This window comes from Penicillium bovifimosum, assembly GCF_028826915.1.
Source record: "Penicillium bovifimosum strain IBT 22155 chromosome Unknown utg000003l_segment0_segment0, whole genome shotgun sequence".
Classification (NCBI taxonomy): domain Eukaryota; kingdom Fungi; phylum Ascomycota; class Eurotiomycetes; order Eurotiales; family Aspergillaceae; genus Penicillium; species Penicillium bovifimosum.
Genome location: NW_026622712.1, coordinates 1,783,369 through 1,801,752, shown reverse-complemented (window position 1 = coordinate 1,801,752; position 18,384 = coordinate 1,783,369). Strand labels below are relative to the sequence as shown.

At 51.6% G+C, this 18,384-nt stretch overlaps 7 protein-coding genes across 7 annotated transcripts; 3 read left to right on the top strand and 4 right to left on the bottom strand.

Annotated features, from left to right (window-relative positions):
- Positions 1-56: 56 nt before the first annotated feature.
- N7515_003731 (Zn(II)2Cys6 transcription factor) lies at positions 57-1,541 on the bottom strand (the record flags this gene model as incomplete). Its single annotated transcript, XM_056664475.1, has 1 exon — positions 57-1,541. One exon carries the CDS (start codon positions 1,539-1,541, stop codon positions 57-59), a length of 1,485 nt encoding a protein of 494 aa, XP_056523532.1.
- A 444-nt stretch (positions 1,542-1,985) lies between these two features.
- N7515_003730 (glycoside hydrolase family 13 protein) lies at positions 1,986-3,719 on the bottom strand (the record flags this gene model as incomplete). The annotated part of the gene is made up of 1 exon (XM_056664474.1): positions 1,986-3,719. The coding sequence occupies one exon, from the start codon at positions 3,717-3,719 to the stop codon at positions 1,986-1,988; it is 1,734 nt and encodes a 577-aa protein (XP_056523531.1).
- Positions 3,720-4,657: 938 nt separating this feature from the next.
- On the top strand, positions 4,658-6,283 carry N7515_003729 (MFS maltose permease MalP; the record flags this gene model as incomplete). Its single annotated transcript, XM_056664473.1, has 1 exon — positions 4,658-6,283. The coding sequence occupies one exon, from the start codon at positions 4,658-4,660 to the stop codon at positions 6,281-6,283; it is 1,626 nt and encodes a 541-aa protein (XP_056523530.1).
- Positions 6,284-8,114: 1,831 nt separating this feature from the next.
- nscR (Zn(II)2Cys6 domain-containing transcription factor nscR) lies at positions 8,115-9,711 on the top strand (the record flags this gene model as incomplete). Its single annotated transcript, XM_056664472.1, has 2 exons — positions 8,115-8,627; positions 8,674-9,711. 2 exons carry the CDS (start codon positions 8,115-8,117, stop codon positions 9,709-9,711), a joined length of 1,551 nt encoding a protein of 516 aa, XP_056523529.1.
- Positions 9,712-9,900: 189 nt separating this feature from the next.
- N7515_003727 (DNA-directed RNA polymerase I core subunit RPA135) lies at positions 9,901-13,706 on the bottom strand (the record flags this gene model as incomplete). Its single annotated transcript, XM_056664471.1, has 2 exons — positions 9,901-10,709; positions 10,766-13,706. The coding sequence occupies 2 exons, from the start codon at positions 13,704-13,706 to the stop codon at positions 9,901-9,903; spliced, it is 3,750 nt and encodes a 1,249-aa protein (XP_056523528.1).
- A 1,006-nt stretch (positions 13,707-14,712) lies between these two features.
- On the top strand, positions 14,713-15,602 carry N7515_003726 (ADP-ribosylation factor-like protein; the record flags this gene model as incomplete). Its single annotated transcript, XM_056664470.1, has 6 exons — positions 14,713-14,762; positions 14,845-14,917; positions 14,971-14,990; positions 15,066-15,128; positions 15,185-15,256; positions 15,329-15,602. The coding sequence occupies 6 exons, from the start codon at positions 14,713-14,715 to the stop codon at positions 15,600-15,602; spliced, it is 552 nt and encodes a 183-aa protein (XP_056523527.1).
- An 814-nt stretch (positions 15,603-16,416) lies between these two features.
- N7515_003725 (actin family protein) lies at positions 16,417-17,979 on the bottom strand (the record flags this gene model as incomplete). The annotated part of the gene is made up of 3 exons (XM_056664469.1): positions 16,417-17,293; positions 17,351-17,840; positions 17,937-17,979. The coding sequence occupies 3 exons, from the start codon at positions 17,977-17,979 to the stop codon at positions 16,417-16,419; spliced, it is 1,410 nt and encodes a 469-aa protein (XP_056523526.1).
- Positions 17,980-18,384: the final 405 nt, after the last annotated feature.

Below are 18,384 nucleotides of genomic sequence, written 5' to 3'. Positions count from 1 at the left end.
TCCTGCTGTTGAGTGCTCTGGTATTATTCATCCTAGTCTGTTTCAACACCACTGCTCTAAATAGCCAACTGCATGGCTACCTCAATATGCGGAAACCTGCCCCGAATCAACCGAAACTTATCCAACAGAATATCCTTCGGCATGACCTGCAAATTATGAAATGACAACACAATCCCCTGCAAAAACACAATATCATCAATGCGACACCTGATCTCCTCCTCCGTAGCCTGCGGCACATGAATGACCACATCAGCAATCGTATTAACAATCTCCAACAACTTGCTAATCATAGCCGAGCCATGGACACGAATCACATTCTGCGAAATCTTCGTCAAAAACCTCCTCAACTGCACCGACAACCTCAACGGCATCTCCAACTCCAACGAAGGACAAGACGCATGCGAACTAAGCAAACAATTCGACATAGCCATCTGCCACAACAAAGTCCTCATCCACTGCCTCGTAACCACCAAATCCGCCTGCTGCAACTCCGACAACGCCGAAACCTCCACCTCCCAAACCCCATCATCCAACTCCTTATGTTTCCCCTCCACCCACTCCGCGCTCACCTGCGACCTATCCCCAATCCAAAGACTAATAAACGCCGCATCAAGCATACAAAACGTCTTAATCACCTGCGTCCATCCCTGCTGGATGCCCGCTTCCACGGTCTCGTCTTCTTCCGGGTACTGCGAATGCGGAGGTAGCGTGACAGGCGTGAAATACACAATTGACATGAATCGCTCGTGGATGAAGCATTGCCAGTATAGACGCTGCCGTCTGGCGCGCTCGGGGCGACTAAGAGCGCTTTGTGCGGTCTTGTCGCTTATCCGTAGCATGTGGATCATGCTTATTGCTTCGCGCAGGTAGAAGAAGCCTAGATCGTAGTGGCCTAGACTCATTGCGCACATCTGTATGAAGATACTGGTTGTTGCGCGGAGAATGGATGGTCGACAGCCGATTACGAGTGGTTGTTGGGATTCGACCGATTGGCGCATTAGGTCGGTTATTTGCGTTGAATTTGGTGCTGAGGTTGGTCCTGATGCTGGTTTCGCGCAGTTTGAATGTGACGATCGCGTTAAATCCAGTGTTACAGCCGTAAAGGCGTAGATGAAAGCTGCGTGTTCTCTCTCGGTATCCATTTTCTGTATCGACTGCCGTACTTCGCTGTCGGTGATTATCGGGCTGAATGGGTATACGTAGGACATGTAGTCTGGCAGCAGACTTTCAAAGTATGTGGATGAGCGACTGAGTGATGAGGGTGAGGGTTTAGGTGCCAGTGGTGGTGAGAGCAGTGGTGTCAGTGTGGTTTTGGAGATGGTGTCGTTGTTGCTTGAGTTCTTGTATTTGGAGATGACTGCTCCGCGCCGTAGAGAGTGTTTCCTGGAGCGCGAGAGCCGGTTCTCGGTGTAGGTGCAGAGGAGATCCAGGTGCAGGCATTGCTGACATCTTTGTTGCCCGTTGCAGCGGACTTTGCGGCGATTACAGGGATCGCAGGCTTTTGGGACGCGCGATTGAGTTGGGCCTGTCGGGCTTGTCATCTTTTTTCTCTTGAGTCCTTTGGACTGCAGTCTACAGTGGACTGCAGGCAGGGTTCTAGGTCAGGGGTTTGTTGATGTCGAAACGTGGAGTACATCTGCAGATCTCTTTTTCCCCCGCGTTCGATGAAGGGCTTGGCAATTAATACTTTTCCGTAGCGGCACGCTGATCACCGCGAGATGTGGAACTGAGGTATTTGAGGATATTCACATGTGAGATACGGAGGAATTGCCATTTCTGCGCTGTAAGCTTGGTAAAACTGAGGAGAGACTGGGAGACTGGTCACTGGGGGATCAGCCTGATCAGCCCTCCAGGGGCCAGGGCTGTCACAAAATACCTATCAGATATAAATTAAGAGAGTCTCAGAAATAGGCTGGAAAGTAAGTCAAACATGATTAACTAGCCCTTGAGTATAGACAGCTATCTAATAGGTATCAACCCCAGCCTCAAACCAAAAAGACCCGTCCCTCAAACGCCTGTAATTCCTCTTGAATATCATCAACATTGCCAGCCAACAACTTCCATTCACCCTTCAAAGTCTCCGGCGTTTCGAACTTCTGGGATCTATCCGAGAAGTTAAGAATCACCAAGACAGTCCGATCCCGACTAGACTTGGTGTACGTGAAGACACTCTCATTCTCCTCGTCAAGAATATCAAAGTCCCCAAAGACCAAGAGATCAGCATATTGCTTGCGCAGCTCAGTCATCTTCTTCCAGAACTCAAGAACAGAACCCCCATCCTTCTCCTGCAACTTCACATTGACCTCAGGGTAATTATCATGCGGACGCATCCAAGGCTTCGCCGACGTAGCAGGTGAAAACCCAGCATAAGCCTCATCACTCCACTGCATCGGAAGTCTGGAATGATCTCTCGCCAGCCGCTGCAGAGCATCCATAGCAGTCTCCAGTGCGACAGGGTCATTGTTCGACACTTTGCTGACCATGCGATAATAATTCGAGCTATCGATATCTTTGTATTCATCAATCGTCCACTCCCGCGGCGCATTCACCATACCAATCTCCTGACCCTGGTAAATATACTGCGTGCCAGAAAGCGTGCTCTGCATCATGGCGAGCATTTTCGCCGACCGAACGCGCCACTCGGGCGTCTTGTCAGAACCGAATCGACTCACTGACCGCCCCTGGTCGTGGTTCTCCATGAAAACGGTCGTCCACGCATCAGTGCCGCGGATGATATCCTGCGTGCTCTTGACAGCCGCTTTCAGTTCGCCGAGTGTCCAGCCCGGGTCCGTGGTCAGGAACTTGTAGTCCTTTCCATGCCCGAGATCCACCAGGTCGAACTGGAAGACCATGCTCAGCTGCTTCTCTGCTGCGGAGACATAGCGCAAGACGCCTTCCAGAGTGTGTGTATTCGGCAGTTCGCCGACGGTCATGGCATCGTATTTGGAAAGTACCTCGTTCATCTCGCTCAGATACTCGTGGATCCGGGGCCCGTTGCAGAATAGCGAGAAAGCAGGTTGTGTTTCGGACTTGGGGTCGAGGATAGGCGCGTCCGCGTATCCGGGATGTTTGCTGTACATGTTGACCGTGTCAACGCGGAACCCATCCACACCCTTCTGGAGCCAGAATTCCATCGCTTCGTCATAGATTGCCTGACGAGTCTCGGCATTCTCCCAGTTGACATCGGGCTGTTCGACGCAGAACAGGTGGAGATAGTATTCTTGAGTCTTCTCGTCCCATTCCCAGGCACTGCCGCCGAATATGCTGCGCCAATTGTTGGGCGGCTGACGGTTGCCGTTGGCGTCGTACTTGGCTGGTTTCCAGATGTACCAGTCTCGCTTGGGGTTTGTCTTGGAGGAGCGGGATTCTTGGAACCATTTGTGTTGGTCCGAGGTGTGGTTTACCACCAGGTCCAGGATGATTCGCAGTCCACGCTTGTGGCATTCAGAGATCAGGTCCTCCATGTCCTGGACGGTGCCGTAGGGTCCATAGACACTTTGGTAATCGGAGATGTCGTAGCCCATGTCGATTTGGGGACTGTCGTACATGGGACATAGCCAGATCACATCGACTCCTAGACTTGTGATGTAGTCTAGGGATGAGATGATTCCTGGGATATCGCCGATTCCATCGCCGTTGGAGTCTTTGAAGCTCGCTGGGTATATTTGGTAGATTATGGAGTTTTTCCACCACTTTTCGGTTACTAGAGCTGGAGACATCTGGGTGAATGCGAGGAAATAGGAATTGCTGCACGGATAAACAGAAGAAAGAGATGAACACAAATCTGAGGGCAAAGAGAATCTGCTATATATGCCTCAGATTCCATCTTTAGATAATCAACTACTACTTGACGATCAAGTCCTTCCCTGCGAGGTTTCTGCGAGGTTTCTCAGGTTGGGGGAAGTCCATTTCTCCGATTGCCTGGATGTCGGGCCGACAGAAATTGGCATCAAAGTGTATATCTTGGCCTTGACAATGTCTCAGACTGACAGAGTGACAGACTCTCTGCTCTCAGACGAGGATTTGGTTGGATTTCACATGTTCCCATCTGTTCTATTCCATCTGATGTGGGCCATGTGGCCAGACTTCCTCAGGCCGATCTTTCCCCGGACTTCACTTTTGGCCCGAAACTGAAAAAGAGGGGGAAAACGATGTCGGCCCGACATCTCACCAATCACCTCATTTTATATCTCCGCAGTGTTTCTAGCGGGATCGACGGAAAGTGAAACAGAAAGAAAAAAAAAAGATGTGGCTGGAAAGGAAATGCCTCTCTCATTCCCATCTTCGGCCCGACATTAGTCCAATCATTCATCTCCTCGCCGAAATCCGGGGGAGTGTGGACTGATCCCAGCAATTACCCCGGGAATCAAACTGGGGAAAGTTGTCCGCCACCAGAACTCATCTGCAAAGAAGAAAAAGTATCACGCAAGGATTAAGACTTCACGGCCGAGTGAGCCAATGGCATCCCAGTCCCAATCCTCGCATGTGTAGGACTTCATCTCGTCGTCGGCCATTGCCCAAAAGGAGAAAAGCAAAATCCTCTATAAAAGTCTCAAGGATGCCCACACGATCTGCACTTGAATACCAGCATCCCAGTTCAAACTGAAGAAACCCCATCTGGAAATATCCAAGGCAATCATTGGCCCCAATTCCAGCAATGGCATCAGAAAAACAACCCACCGTCGAACATGACGAGAAGAACACCATCCCACCAGGCTACGGCCTCTCCGACTCCGACCTGCAGACCAGCACGGAAGCGCACGCCGCCATCGAAAAAGAACACCACATGACCGCCTTCCAAGCCCTAAAGCTCTACCCCAAAGCCGTAGCCTGGTCCCTCCTGCTCTCCTGCGCGATAATCATGGAAGGCTACGACGTAGTCCTAATCGGCTCCTTCTTCGCCTTTCCCGCCTTCAACCAAAAATACGGCGGACTAATGTCCGACGGCAACTACGGGCTCGCCGCATCCTGGCAAGCCGGATTGACAAACGCCATGAGCTGCGGACAAATCATCGGCCTCTTCATCAACGGCATCATCTCCGAACGCTACGGCTACCGCCGCACCCTCATGGCCTGTCTGGCCTCCACAGTCGGCTTCATCTTCATCCTCTTCTTCGCACCCAACGTCCAATGTCTCGTCGCTGGCGAACTCCTCATGGGCATCCCGCTCGGCGTCTACCAGACTCTGACGGTCACCTATGCGTCTGAGGTGTGTCCGGTTGCGCTGCGCGCGTATCTGACTACTTACGTGAACCTGTGCTGGGTTTTCGGGCAGTTGATTGCCTCTGGTGTGTTGAAGGGTTTGTCGGGGAGGATGGATGAATGGGCGTATCGGATTCCGTTTGGGATTCAGTGGGTCTGGCCGATTCCCATCTTCATTGGGGTTTATCTTGCACCTGAGAGTCCTTGGTGGCTGGTCAGACAGGATAGACGGGAGGATGCGATTAGGGCTGTGAAGAGACTGACGCGCTCGGAGACGCCCGGGTTCAGTGCTGAGGAGACGGTTTCGATGATTGTGTACACGAATGCGTTGGAGCAGCGGGCGGAGACGGGCACTTCTTATCTGGATTGCTTTAAGGGGGTTGATCTGCGACGCACGGAGATTGCGTGCTGTGTCTGGGCGGCGCAGAGTCTGTGTGGTGCTGGGTTGATGGGGTATTCGACTGTGTTTTATCAGCGGGCCGGTCTGGCTGTGTCGCAGTCTTTTACCATGTCCTTGGTGCAGTATGCCATTGGTGTTGTTGGCACGATTGGCTCGTGGGTGTTGATGACCTACTTTGGTCGACGGACGTTGTATGTTGGTGGACTTGCTTTGTTGACTCTTGTGTTACTTGTTATTGGGTTTGTGTCGATTGCGCCTTCGACGCCGGCGATTTCCTGGGCCACCGGGTCGATGTTGTTGGTTTATACGTTTATCTATGATTCGACTGTTGGGCCGGTTTGTTTCTCGCTTGTTTCGGAGATTCCTTCGTCGAGACTGAGGACTAAGTCGGTCGTGTTGGCGAGGAATGTTTATAATGTCCTCAATCTGGTGACGGGGATTATCATTCCTTATATGCTGAATGTCGATGCTTGGAACTGGAGGGGGAAGTCGGGCTTCTTCTGGGGTGCGCTTTGCATTCTTTGTCTTACTTGGTCGTTCTTTAGACTTCCGGAGCCTAAGGGTCGCTCGTATGCTGAGTTGGATGTCTTGTTTGAGAACAAGGTACGGACCAGGGAGTTCCCTCAGGCGAAGACTGGGCTGGTGCAGAGTGAGCTCGAGGAGAAGATTTCCAATGTTTAGAGAGGCTCCTCGGTGTATATAGCAGACTTGTAGTATGGAATAATGATGGAATGGATGCATACTGTTGGTTCTACACAGCAATATTAGGTGCTAGTTTGCGAAACGTCGAAGACTACGGCGATTACTGGGCAGAGGGCCTACTCTCGTGGAGTCTCCTTCTCGGTGTAATCTGTGTAGTGTTTGCACATGAACATGTCAATGGTGGGAAAGGAGCTGAGAGCTCTACGAGCATGCGCCACGCTTCATGAACCTGATAACCGAACTAGCCACCAATACCAATACCAGAAGACAGCCAATTTTGCTCACCAGCGCGTTCAAAGCATAAGATCTCGCGTTCTAGGAGGCGTAGCAACTTGAAAATAATTTTAGGGTAATATGACACTTCGTATATATAATCGTTGGAAGTCTGAAGATGGTCAGATCCGTGATTGCTGTTGAGATCCTTGGTTGGTGCCTCCAGTTTTTAGACCGCTGGAAGGCAATTACGCCAGCTGGGTCCCAGCCCCCGGTAGTCTCTATCGGTCTACTCGAAGACTTCAAGACGCTACAGGACCGGCGAATCTCTCCTGACTCCCTGGACTTTGCCGAAGACCAGCTCGACCCCCTACAGCTCTTTAAGAGCTACAGCCAGGTCACTCAGGCCCAGTCTTTAGACCCTGGAACTGATGTTCTACGCGCTCTACTACGGGACTTCCTGGGGCTTCCGGATGCCACCAAGGACTCGTTGGCTGAGCATCCGCAGCGGTCCCGAGGTCAGCTCTGGTCTGAAGTGGCATGTGGACACGGTAGAACGGACAGTACTCCGTAGGTACGGAGTAAACTACTACTGTAGTGGGGAGGTGTGACCTCCCCCTACAGGCATGCTTCCCCTTTCCACTCCTTTGGTTTTCACGTGAGCGTTCCTTACGTAAGCAGTTTTAAGCTGGAGATAAATAACTAGTCGCGAGGTAGCTTTAGTTGATAAACACACTCCTACACATCTCGATTTTGACTGCTTGTGCGCAAGCGCCCAACCTCTTTGCTACCTCTGGTCCGATGTCTATGCTAGCTGGTATCTGCTGAATCAACCCGTGTGCCTCAGAGCACACAGCCTTGAGAGTAGTAACTACATCATTTTTCTAGTACATCAATTTAATGAGTACACCTCCGTGTATTTTCGTGGTCTGCCCAAGGTCCAAGGAATTGCTGCTGCTGCTGCCTGAGAGGGCTCGGCACGAATACATATTCGTCATATTTTGAGTCATTCGCATTCGCGTTCGTGATTCACAGACAAGACAAATATCGTCATTCGTCAAGCCAATATTCGTGGAATCGTGCGAATATTGTGGGTCTCACCAAGACCGTCTCCAACCAATAAGATTAAGTATATTGAAGTCTTCCAAGTTCCAGTCACTGGGACTATGGGTACGACATCGGAACCACCGTGAGGGATCTATCGGATCATATCCGGAGGCTTGAGAGCCTCTTGCAAGAGTCAGGGTTCGATAAAGCCAAGGACAATGAAATGAGCAGGAACGCAGACGCCCAAGGGAGTCTACAAAACGGAAAACCCCGGTGGCGATACGATGGTAAAGCACCCAATGCCAGGGTTACACCAAGAAGTGACAGGATTGTCGGCTAACAGGACTGCGAGGTATTGCAGATAGTCCAACCGACTCCATGCTTAGGGACACAACCGTTTCCCGATCTTCCAAACCCAAATTCCGCCACACGACGCCCGGAGATATCCGGTAATGACATCTGGACTGAGCTTACGGGTCATGAGGTAAGGGCACCTAGTGCATGTACACGAGATTGTAAGTCAGAAGAAGCGTTATTCAACTCTGGCTAGATGTACGACCCCCGGATAACAAATGGCTTGGAGCTGCTTTTCAGTCAGGCAAGCGAAGGAGGTTTAGAGACAGACTCATTGCAGCGCAAAGAGACGGTAAGCAACGGCTTCAGCGCTCTCAGCCTTTTGGGCATTGGTAATACGTTGACCCCCAGCTTCATGTCACTGCCTCGTGACAGGCTTGGCGCAAGCAAGTTATGCAGGGTGTACCTCCAAAACGTGGATCCAATAATCAAAATCCTTCACCGGCCAAGCCTCAGCAAATGGATGCTGGACGGGGCATCAACGTATCTGGGCACATCCGAGGATAACAACTCGGTGAGAGCGCTGGCGTCTGCTGTTTGTTATGTTGCAGCCAACACCATGACAGAAGCACAGTGCCAGGCCACATTCCAACAAAACAAGTCTAGCATCACGACTGTGTATCGCAGAATGTGCGAAAGCGCCTTTGAGAAGGCCGGCTTGCTAACGACGAGGGATATGACCGTCCTTCAAGCCTTCATTTTGTATCTTGTATGGTTTCACACTGCTGTTTCCGACTGCCACTAATCCACTGCAGATTGCTAGACGATCCGAAGACAAAGACACCGCTGTCTGGGCACTCATTGCCCTAGCCGTTAGACTCGCGAGAGCCATGGGGCTGAATCAAGAAAATGAACAGGCCTGTGCTCGGGAGTCTTTCTTTCAACAGCAGATGCGACTGCGGTTGTGGCTCACTGTTTGCCTTGTCGATCTCCAGACATCGTTTTCGCAAGCATCCGAGCCACTTATCACCCACAGCGGCGCGGCATGTGCAATTCCAAATGTGGCACATATCAATGACTCTGATTTCGATATGGATACGGAGCACCCAGTCGCTCCACAGGAGCAGCTCATGGACACAACGTTTGCTCTTGTGACATATCACGTACAAGTAGCCGGTCGAGTCCTCAACTTTGGCTCACCCGAGTGCAGCACTGCCGCAGAAAGACATAAACTGGCTCGAGAAGTCCAACAGCAAGTGTTCACCTTGCTGCACTACTGTGATCCCGAGTCCTCTCCCTATGCCTGGTTCACCTGGCATAGTACACAATCAATTGTATCGGCGATCCGTCTCTCAGAGCTGCTACCATTCCGATGTAGCCAACCAGGCAGCTGTGCCTCAGTGTTTTCACCGCGAGTAGAAGGAGATACAATTCTGTTGCGATTGGCACTGCGAAATCTCGAAAAAGCACAGCTGCTCTGCACCGATCCTCGTGGGAGCGGTTTTCGCTGGTATATCACCACACCATACCTCGCACTTTCAACGGCAATTTCAGAGTGTAGTACCTGCAGTGATGTGGAAACCGTTCGGCGGGCGTGGCCAGTTATTGAAGCTTCATATAGACAGCACGACGAGTTTCCGATTTCGCATGATTGCCAATCAGCGCAAGCACACCTGGTGCAAATGATGAACGAGACTCGGGAGAAACTGTCGTCATTACTTCAGGAGAGTGGTACTGGATTCAATGTAGGCCAGGCAGTCGAGATTCCTGCTACTGACTCATTGGTACCCTTGGTTTCTGCGGGGAACAACCCAATTGATCCCCTATTAAGTGATCCAAGGTTTGCTTCATAAAACCTAGCGGGAGTAGCCCAAGATCTTTGAATTTTGTATAACATCTGGGCAGAGTACGTTCATATACGAAATGGAATATGTATTTTGCAAAAAAATAAACAAAATAAAATAAAAAGCAGATGAATCATTAAACCAGGTATACGCCACCAATGACATCGAACAATTTTAAGCCCAGTCTCAACCGGTATATCAGTTATCCACCCAGAACTTCATGCGAATACCCATAGCCGCCAACTCGACATCCAAGTACCGCAGCACACCAGGCACAGCCACGATAGTAACATTATCACCACCGACATACCGCTGCCCATTCCCATCCTCCCAAATCTCAGCCCTAGAATCCTCAAAGGTCGCCTCACGCGCACAACGACGACAACGCACAACACCATTAACACCACCAACCGCACCAACAGCCGCCACCGCATTAGCATGGTTACTCTGCTGATTCGGAGCCGCCTTAGCAGCTGCCGCAGCCGCACCAGGGTTGAGCGCAGTCCGGGAACGCGAGGAGCCCGAGACAGCAACCTGGGTCGACAGGAACGAGCCACAGCCACGACAGATCCAGGTGTGCTGGGCGTCGGAGCAGTTCATGAGACGATCTTGCAGCAGGAAGGCGGCGCCGTGGGCAATGAGGGAATCACGTTCCATTTCTCCGACACGGATACCACCGCCCTTGGCACGACCCTTGACGGGTTGGCCGGTTAGGGCGTTCACGGGACCGGTGGTACGCACTTGGAACTTGTCGTTTACCATGTGACGGAGACGCTGGTAGTAGACGAGACCCATGTAGATGTCGGCGGAGAACTCGCGGCCGGTGATGCCGCTGTAGAGGGGCTCGTTGCCGTAATAGTTGTAGCCGGCTTTGCGGAGTTGTTCGCCGAAGTAGTCGGTAGCGGTGTTTTCTTCGGAGAATTGGAAGGGGGTGGAGTCTTGGGGGAGGCCGTGCATGGCACCGGCTTTGCCGGCCATGGATTCGATCATTTGGGCGATTGTCATACCTGAAAATAATGTTAGATATAATGTACATGTAATGCAGGACGGGCGAGAAACTTACGAGATGGGAAAGCGTGAGGGTTAATGATCAGATCAGGCTGCATGCCGCTCTCGGAGAAGGGCATGTCGACTGCAGGCCACAGTTGAGACAAAACACCCTTCTGTCCGTGACGAGAGGAGAACTTGTCACCGATGACCGGCTTTCGGGGGATACGGAACTTGACGCTCAGCGACTGGGCGGGCTCGTTGCCAGACTCGGCACCCATGATGCGAATGCTGTCAACGTAGCCTTCTTCCGCGTCCTTGTACTTCAGGTAGTGCGTAATTCCGTCAACGTTGACATAAGAGTCGGAGGCGGGATCGAAGCGGACATTGTGCCAGGCGGCGATCTTATCACCCTCCTTGACGCGAGCACCCAGGTGCGGCAATCCGTCTTCGTCGAGGGTGTTGCGCACTTGCTCCTTAATCTCGTCGCCAGGGGCGAATCCAAACAGCTTGGAGACCTCGCGCTTGGACTTGCCGCGGCGGGAATCGTTCTCGGCTAAGCTGAGGACCTTGGTTTTGTAAACCGTACCATGACCGAAGCCACGCTCGTGTGCGGATTTGTTGATAATCATGGCGTCGTCCATGTCGTATCCGGTGTAGGAGATGATGGCCACAACAGCGTTCATGCCGTTGGGGAAGTTATCCAAGCCGTAGGCGTTGTAAAGAGGCGGCCGCACAATTGGAGTTTGACCGGTTTGAATGCGGTACAACTTGTTGTCGGTACGGTATGCGATCGAGGTACCTGGCGTACCCATGGTCTGTTTGCTCATCTGGCACTGGTACATGTTACGTGGAGATTGGTTGTAGTCGGAGAAGGGGGTCATGTTGGCGACAATGGAAAGGATGTTCGTCGGTGTGAATTCGATGTGTGTTGAAAGACCGGGAATCAGGTCAGACTCGACACAGGCAATCTCCATGAAGGGCTGCTCGAACGGTCCGACGTAATCCAGCTTATCCAACGCCAGATACTTGACAGGGCGGTACATTCTCGCTGACTGGGAGAACATGTAGATACCGGGGTATTGACCGCCACTTGAGTTGGGAACGTATCCAACTTCCAGTTGGCGAGGGATGTTGTGCTTGCCCTCCACCTTCCAGTAACGAATGGTATCGGCGATCTTCTGGGCCTGCTTGGGCGAGCAGTAACCAATGATCCTGCCATCTAACTGGACGACCACACTCTCATCCAAAGCCACGGAAGACTCGGACCGGACACCAAGTTGGACCAAAATCCGAGGCAGGTGAGACACATCCAGATTATCCGTAGCGATCAAACACTTGTGAGACAAATGGTTGAGCAGACCGCAAGGCGATCCATCAGGAGTGTGAACGGGGCAAAGGAAACCCCAACTTTCCGGAAGCAGTTTGCGAACAGTGGTAGTCTTCAGCTGGGCGAAGAAACTACCACGGTGAATCATGCGGAAGTGACTGATGAAACGGTAGAAGTTGATCTTCTCGGCAATGACGGTGTAACCCGAAGTTTGCTGCAAATCAAGACCAGTGGGACTGACCAAGTTACCCGTGGAGAGGAAGTACTCGAGCGCATTACCAATGTTCTCATTTGAGCGCTTGACGATCTTGGAGAGGAAGTCGCGCTCGAAGGCGTCATCGGTGAACTTTGCGCCGTTGTTGCGGATAGACCAATCTCTAGCAATGGGGCCGAACGATCGGAGCCACTCCTCGATACGTTCCTTGAGAATCATTCCGTAGAGGAAACCACCAAGCAGGACTTCCTGGTTGGAAACGGCATCGGGGTTGTCGGGTGCACAGTCTCCTGCGACCGTGGAGTAAAGCTTGCGGATCATGAAGGTAATCAGCTTGAATTTATCCCAGTCTTGGGCCTCGGTGACATTCTCATTTCCCAGATGAGGGAGAACGACCTTGCGAAGGAACTCCGTGCCGACTTCCTCGTCCGGCATATCGGCGGGAACTCCCAGGACAGGTCGGAAAGCCTTGCCCAGGTGGGACCGGCAGTCGTACTGGCTGTGCTTCTGGTAGGCGTGGTATGTTCTCAACAAAAGCTCGACACGGTCTGTGACGAAAGTATTTTTCAAACCCTTGGAGGAAGCACCACCGACAATGGCCTCGAAAATTTCGCGGTCATTGGTCTCGGCGAGCGCCTTGAGGATCATCATGACGGGAATGAGATATTCATTCTTGCGCCATGAGAAACGGAAAGTGACGTTTCCATCGGAGAGGTAGTGAAGCACGTTGGTCTGCGATGTCTGATCGGGACGGACCGAGCGTATTTGAACACCAAACTTTGTATAAGTCTGACCACGCTTGACGAACGAGCCACGAATAATGGACATGGGATAGTTGCGCTTGCCGACGATCAGCATACGGATAAGCTTCTCGTTACCGTTAACGATGAAGAAACCGCCCAGTTCCTCCGATTCTTCCTTGTGTCGGACAAGCTCCTCAGGAGTCGCCTTTTCGAGATGACACCTGTTGGTGCGCACCATGATCGGGACATTACCCAGCTCGCGGACAGACTCCATCCAGTCTCCATTGTTGACCTGGTACTCGAGACGAGCGCGGAGCTTACCACGGTAGGTCGCATGGCGCTCTCGGCACTCCGAAGGGTAGATTTCACGGTTGCGGGTGGTGTACTTATTTGTGGGGGGCAGGGTGGGCTTTTCGAGGAAGATTTCACGCACGCGAACGTTCAGGCGGTTGCGCTTCGGTGGGCGAATGCCTTCTGCTTGCCGAGCCTTCTTCTGTTCATAGGTCTCGAGTTCACCGTCGAGGAAGGTCTTGGTCCCGATATCCCTGAGTCCTGCCTCCAGGATCTTGCTATCTTCGAAGAGAGCATTGAAGGAATCGATATGCGGGCGGATTGACTCGGCCAGAGATGGGTAGGCCGTGTGATCCGTGGGAGGGTTCTGGAACAGTTTCTCCCGGCGCAGGGTGTCATAATCGACTGACCACTGCGTGTCTGTGGCTGCGGGCGCCATGGTGGAAATTCACAGCTCTCAACCGCCGGCGGATGCGGTATATAGAAAGATAAAAGAACAAGAATCTGGGGACGGCACAAGTATATGTGACCGTCAATGAATAGATAATAGCGCAATTCAAATCGGTTCGTATCCTCCTCCCAATGTTAAGCCACAAGACCACAGGAATTGAACCGACAATTGCAGCTGCGCGAGAACGAGAATCTGTTCTGCTTGGGGAAATTTTTCGAGGGTGGAGCCGGATGCTTATCCTCACGTGGTGATATATACATTGCGGCCTGAGGTGTCCAGTTCGAGGTTCATCTCGTTTATCTCGTTCCTCGCTCGTGCAGATCATCCAGACCTTCATCTTCGAGTCCCTGTCTCACTCCCTGACATGCTCTTGGGCCCTTAATCGTAGTAGGTTCTTGTCTGTCTTAGTCTAGACTCTAGTCTATGACACCGATGGTCCGATGGAGTAGAGAGGCGGGAGATAGGTCACTACGCCACACGGGCTAAGTTGAAGATGCCAGACAGTTGAAATCCCCTTGAGACCGATAGCTAGAGGCTAAGCCGAAGAATGGATCATGTGTGCACATCGATCTCCGAATTGGAGTAGATCCGTATAGGTCTCATTCCTATAACTGTAGACTGGCGCTACATAAGGCGGTTATCTTAGACGCCCTGTCCCTTTAATAAGAGGGTCTAGCTTTTGAAACTTGCTTTTTCTGATGGTGTTTCTGATGAATCTTTTCTTCTTTCTATTCTTGCTTCTATCTTTTCATCTTATCTACCGTTGACTCCCATATTCTACCCAGGTCTAAAAAGTTGCGCGGTTACTGAAGTGACCCCACTCTTGTCTTTTTGTCATCCTGCGCTTTTCCACAGGCAACTTCCCCAAGTCTCTTAATCTCCCTTGATCTTTTACTTTACTATTTACTATTTTACTACTTTTTATTATATTCATTACTCTACAGTCTCTTCTTTTATTTCCATTACCTGCATATCCCACGTAACTACCTCCATCATGGCCGGCATCTTTCGCGCTATCTATGACTGGCTTCTGAGGATGTTCTGGTAAGTGGGCCGTGATAGATGCAGCTGCTCGGGAGACCACGGCCCGTCCCCCGCAGATGAAGCCCTGCTAAACTCCATGTAGGGCCAGCGAGATGGATGTCACCATGATCGGGCTTCAGAATGCCGGCAAGTCTTCTTTGCTGCGGGTGCTAGCGGTAAGCTCCCCCATTCCCTGTCATATATTCACCTTGCTGATAGCACCAAACAGGGTGGAGAGTTCACGGTCGAGTAAGTCGTAGTTCGATCCCATCTGAGGTCATTTCATGCAATATCGAGCTTATCCCAACACCTCCTTTCTCACAGCTCCATCCCGACAATCGGATTCAACACGAAAAAAGTCCAAAAAGGCCATGTGACCTTGAAATGGTATGTCCCATCCTCCTCTTCCCATAATAGCACACCGGCGCTAATATCTCCGGCAGCTGGGATCTGGGCGGCCAACCCCGATTTCGACCGATGTGGGAACGGTATTGTCGAGGCGTCAACGCGATCGTGTAAGAACTACCCTCTTTTCCTTTCTCGGCATTCCCTTTCTCTCCCCGCCATACTAACCACGACACCTGCAGCTATATCGTGGACGCAGCAGACCGCGCCGCACTCCCGGTAGCGACAGAAGAGCTCCATGATTTGATGAAAAAGCCCACTCTGGACAGTATCCCGCTGCTCGTCCTGGGGAACAAGTCTGATCTTCCCGACAAGTTGTCCGTCGATGAGATCATCGAGGCAATGGATCTGAAAACCATCACCCACCGCGAAGTAAGCTGCTATGGTATCAGCGCCAAAGAAGAAACCAACCTCGATGCCGTCCTGCACTGGCTCATTGCCCGAGCTAGTCGATGAGGAGCGCCTGTTCTGCATTTTTGCGCAAGATATCCCTTTTCCCTTTTGTTTTGTATGCGAGTGTGCTGCATTTTGATTGTGTTCATATCCCGTAGACTCTAGCGTGTTTGGCCCGCAGCCTCGGATGTAACGACGTTAACGATGTTGTCTTTCTGTTGTTTGCTCATGGGTCCCTGGACCCATGATGATGATGTATGTTAATGATCATGTGCGCTTCATTTGATGCTCGTTCGTTTTTCTTCGGGTTTTGGTATGTGTTGATCGCTTCTTTTCACATTGTTTGAATAGTAAAGTAATTTGGCAGTGGTTCAGGGCGCTAGGTGTATGGGAAATTGGCAGCAAGTCCAGCAGGGTTAGCCAGCATAATAAGAGAAACACGGACCCCGTCGGGGCTGCACCGATGTGTTGGCTGCCAGCGCATCGTTGCAGGCAAATAAGCATCTCCGCCACTTTTCCGCCACTGGTCGACTCACATGAGGTAGCATGGATTACCATGGATGACCAGTGAATCATAAGAAGTGTTAAGACATTTATAGATCCGAACAATGTCTGCCCGGGCCACTACGATACACATCGCTACAGACATGGAACCAGTGGATGACGATCTACACCACTCTGCGCATGCTTTACATATCCTCGGATAATTCGAGAAGTGAAGTGGCATTAATCGTACACAAAGTATCCAAGATCAGTTTTGTAAAGCCAGATCCGGAGTTGCTCAAACCCCTCTTTCAAGCGCCAAGATAGCGCAGTAACGCCTGTAAACATCAAATAAAACCCCGACAGGACTAAGAATGCGAGAAAGACGAAGGAATCATTTGCAACGCTTCTCCACAATGTTCGGTCCATGCTCCTCGTATTCCTTCTTGGAGATCCACATCTGGTGGAAGGTTCCCAGACTGGCCAGGATACTGCCTCCAATCCAGGCGCCGAAGCGTCGCTCGTATGTGTTACCAGCTGCGGTGACGCGCACTCGCGGGCCAGGGAATATCTGCATGAGTTCCTGGTTCAGACGCTCGGTGAAGTTGTAAAGCAAGCTAGATCCACCAGTCACAACGACGTTGGCCAGTAGGGCGGGGCGGATGTCGACGTCAACGCCGGCCAAAGAAGCTTTGACAAGCTCTGGGATAGTCTGGGCAGGCGTTGGGGCAGGGAAAGGCGAGTCAGGGTCGGGAATAGCAGCCTTGGCATCGAACAGAGACTCCACCACGCGGAAACGTTCGACACCGAAGACTTGATTATAGCCATCGGGGAACTCGAAGGGACGCCCAGGGGTATTCCGGGCCATGTCTTCGTTGGAGACACCCGTGGGACCGGGTGCTGAGAGCCTGGTAGGACCGGGCCAGACCTGGACGACACATTCCTTGAATTCGGTGAGTGTGCGCTCCTCGAGGAGAGCACGGTACGAGGCATCAGGTGCCTTGTCTGGGGGGAAGGTCTTGTAGTTCGCTTGTGGCGGTTGGCCCGCCTCAACAGCCGACTTCGAGCTGATAAGGTAATGCGGTGTGATTGTGATGGGTTGCGGGTTGTTGGCTTTCAAAAGTGCGTTAATCTGCGATGAGATGTAATCACCGCCCAGCGGGGAGTGCTGCACGCCTCGCTTCAGAATCATGCCGTCGTGAACAGGTGTAATGGAGATGTTCGAAGCTCCAATGTCAATGACAAGGGCGGAGGGCTTGCCAGAAGCGAAACTATATGTGGGCGAAGTCAGCGGATATGAACATCATTTATCATCCTGGTACACGTACGCAGAAAGAACACCAGTGCGTGCGAGATAGAAGGCCGGGGTATCCCATTTCTCCATTGCAATTTCGATGGTCTTTTCGCGCGCCCTCGCCGGGTTCCAACCAGGCTCTGACATCAACAACGGGCTATCCGACAAAGGCTTCTCCTCTGACTCCACATCCATTTCCACGGGGAGCTCGTCAACGTCGTTTAATCCGTTTTGAAAGGGGTTTCCCGCTTTCGTGCCGGTGAGGCGCGACACAAATGAGTGCTCCCAGACCTTCTCTGCCATATCCCAGTCCTCGACAATCCCATCCCTGCCAATGGGGTTGTGAATGGAGAGGCCAGGTCGCGGGGATACAAAGATGTTGTCGCCATATACGAGCTTCTCCTGCCCGTCGGCATTGTATTTTCCGTAGTAGGTGGGGATCAGTGATTTGGGAGCATCTTCACCGGCGAAGCCAGCGCGAGTGGTTGAGTATCCTGGGTCCAGGACAATGGCCGACACCTCATCTAGAACAGCAGGTAATTAGCATGTTGCGCAAGTATAATATTTGATCCTTTGTGGATTCATCGCGGTAGGCGCAATTGGGAATCAGCGTCACGTACCTCCACCATACTCGGCAGCTTGAGGTGGGTTGGAAGGGTTCATCGCGAGACTAGGGTAGGTATATCCGGAAAAGTGTAGTTGTCACAATGATCGCGTAATAATTAGACGTATGAAGTCGCTGAAGGTAAATCAAAACGTGATCATGCGAATGGGACGGACAATCAGAGGGGCTGGTTGGAAGGGAGAAGGGCGGGTCTTTTTGCGGGTGTAGCTTTGGCGCTCAAACGCGAAGTTCAAATGTATGCTTGGTCACGTGCGAGCAGCCTCGCTAACTCAACGGCGTAGATGAAGGAGCTGCCGAGCTGGAGCGCTGCAGGATAGTACAAGGGTCTCATTGAAATGGGTCTAATCTTAGTTCAAATACTATCCGTGAACATCGGAGATGGTGGCATAAGTACAAAGAAGGCCAAAATAGTATGCCTCCATCGGAAATTAATACGTGAATCC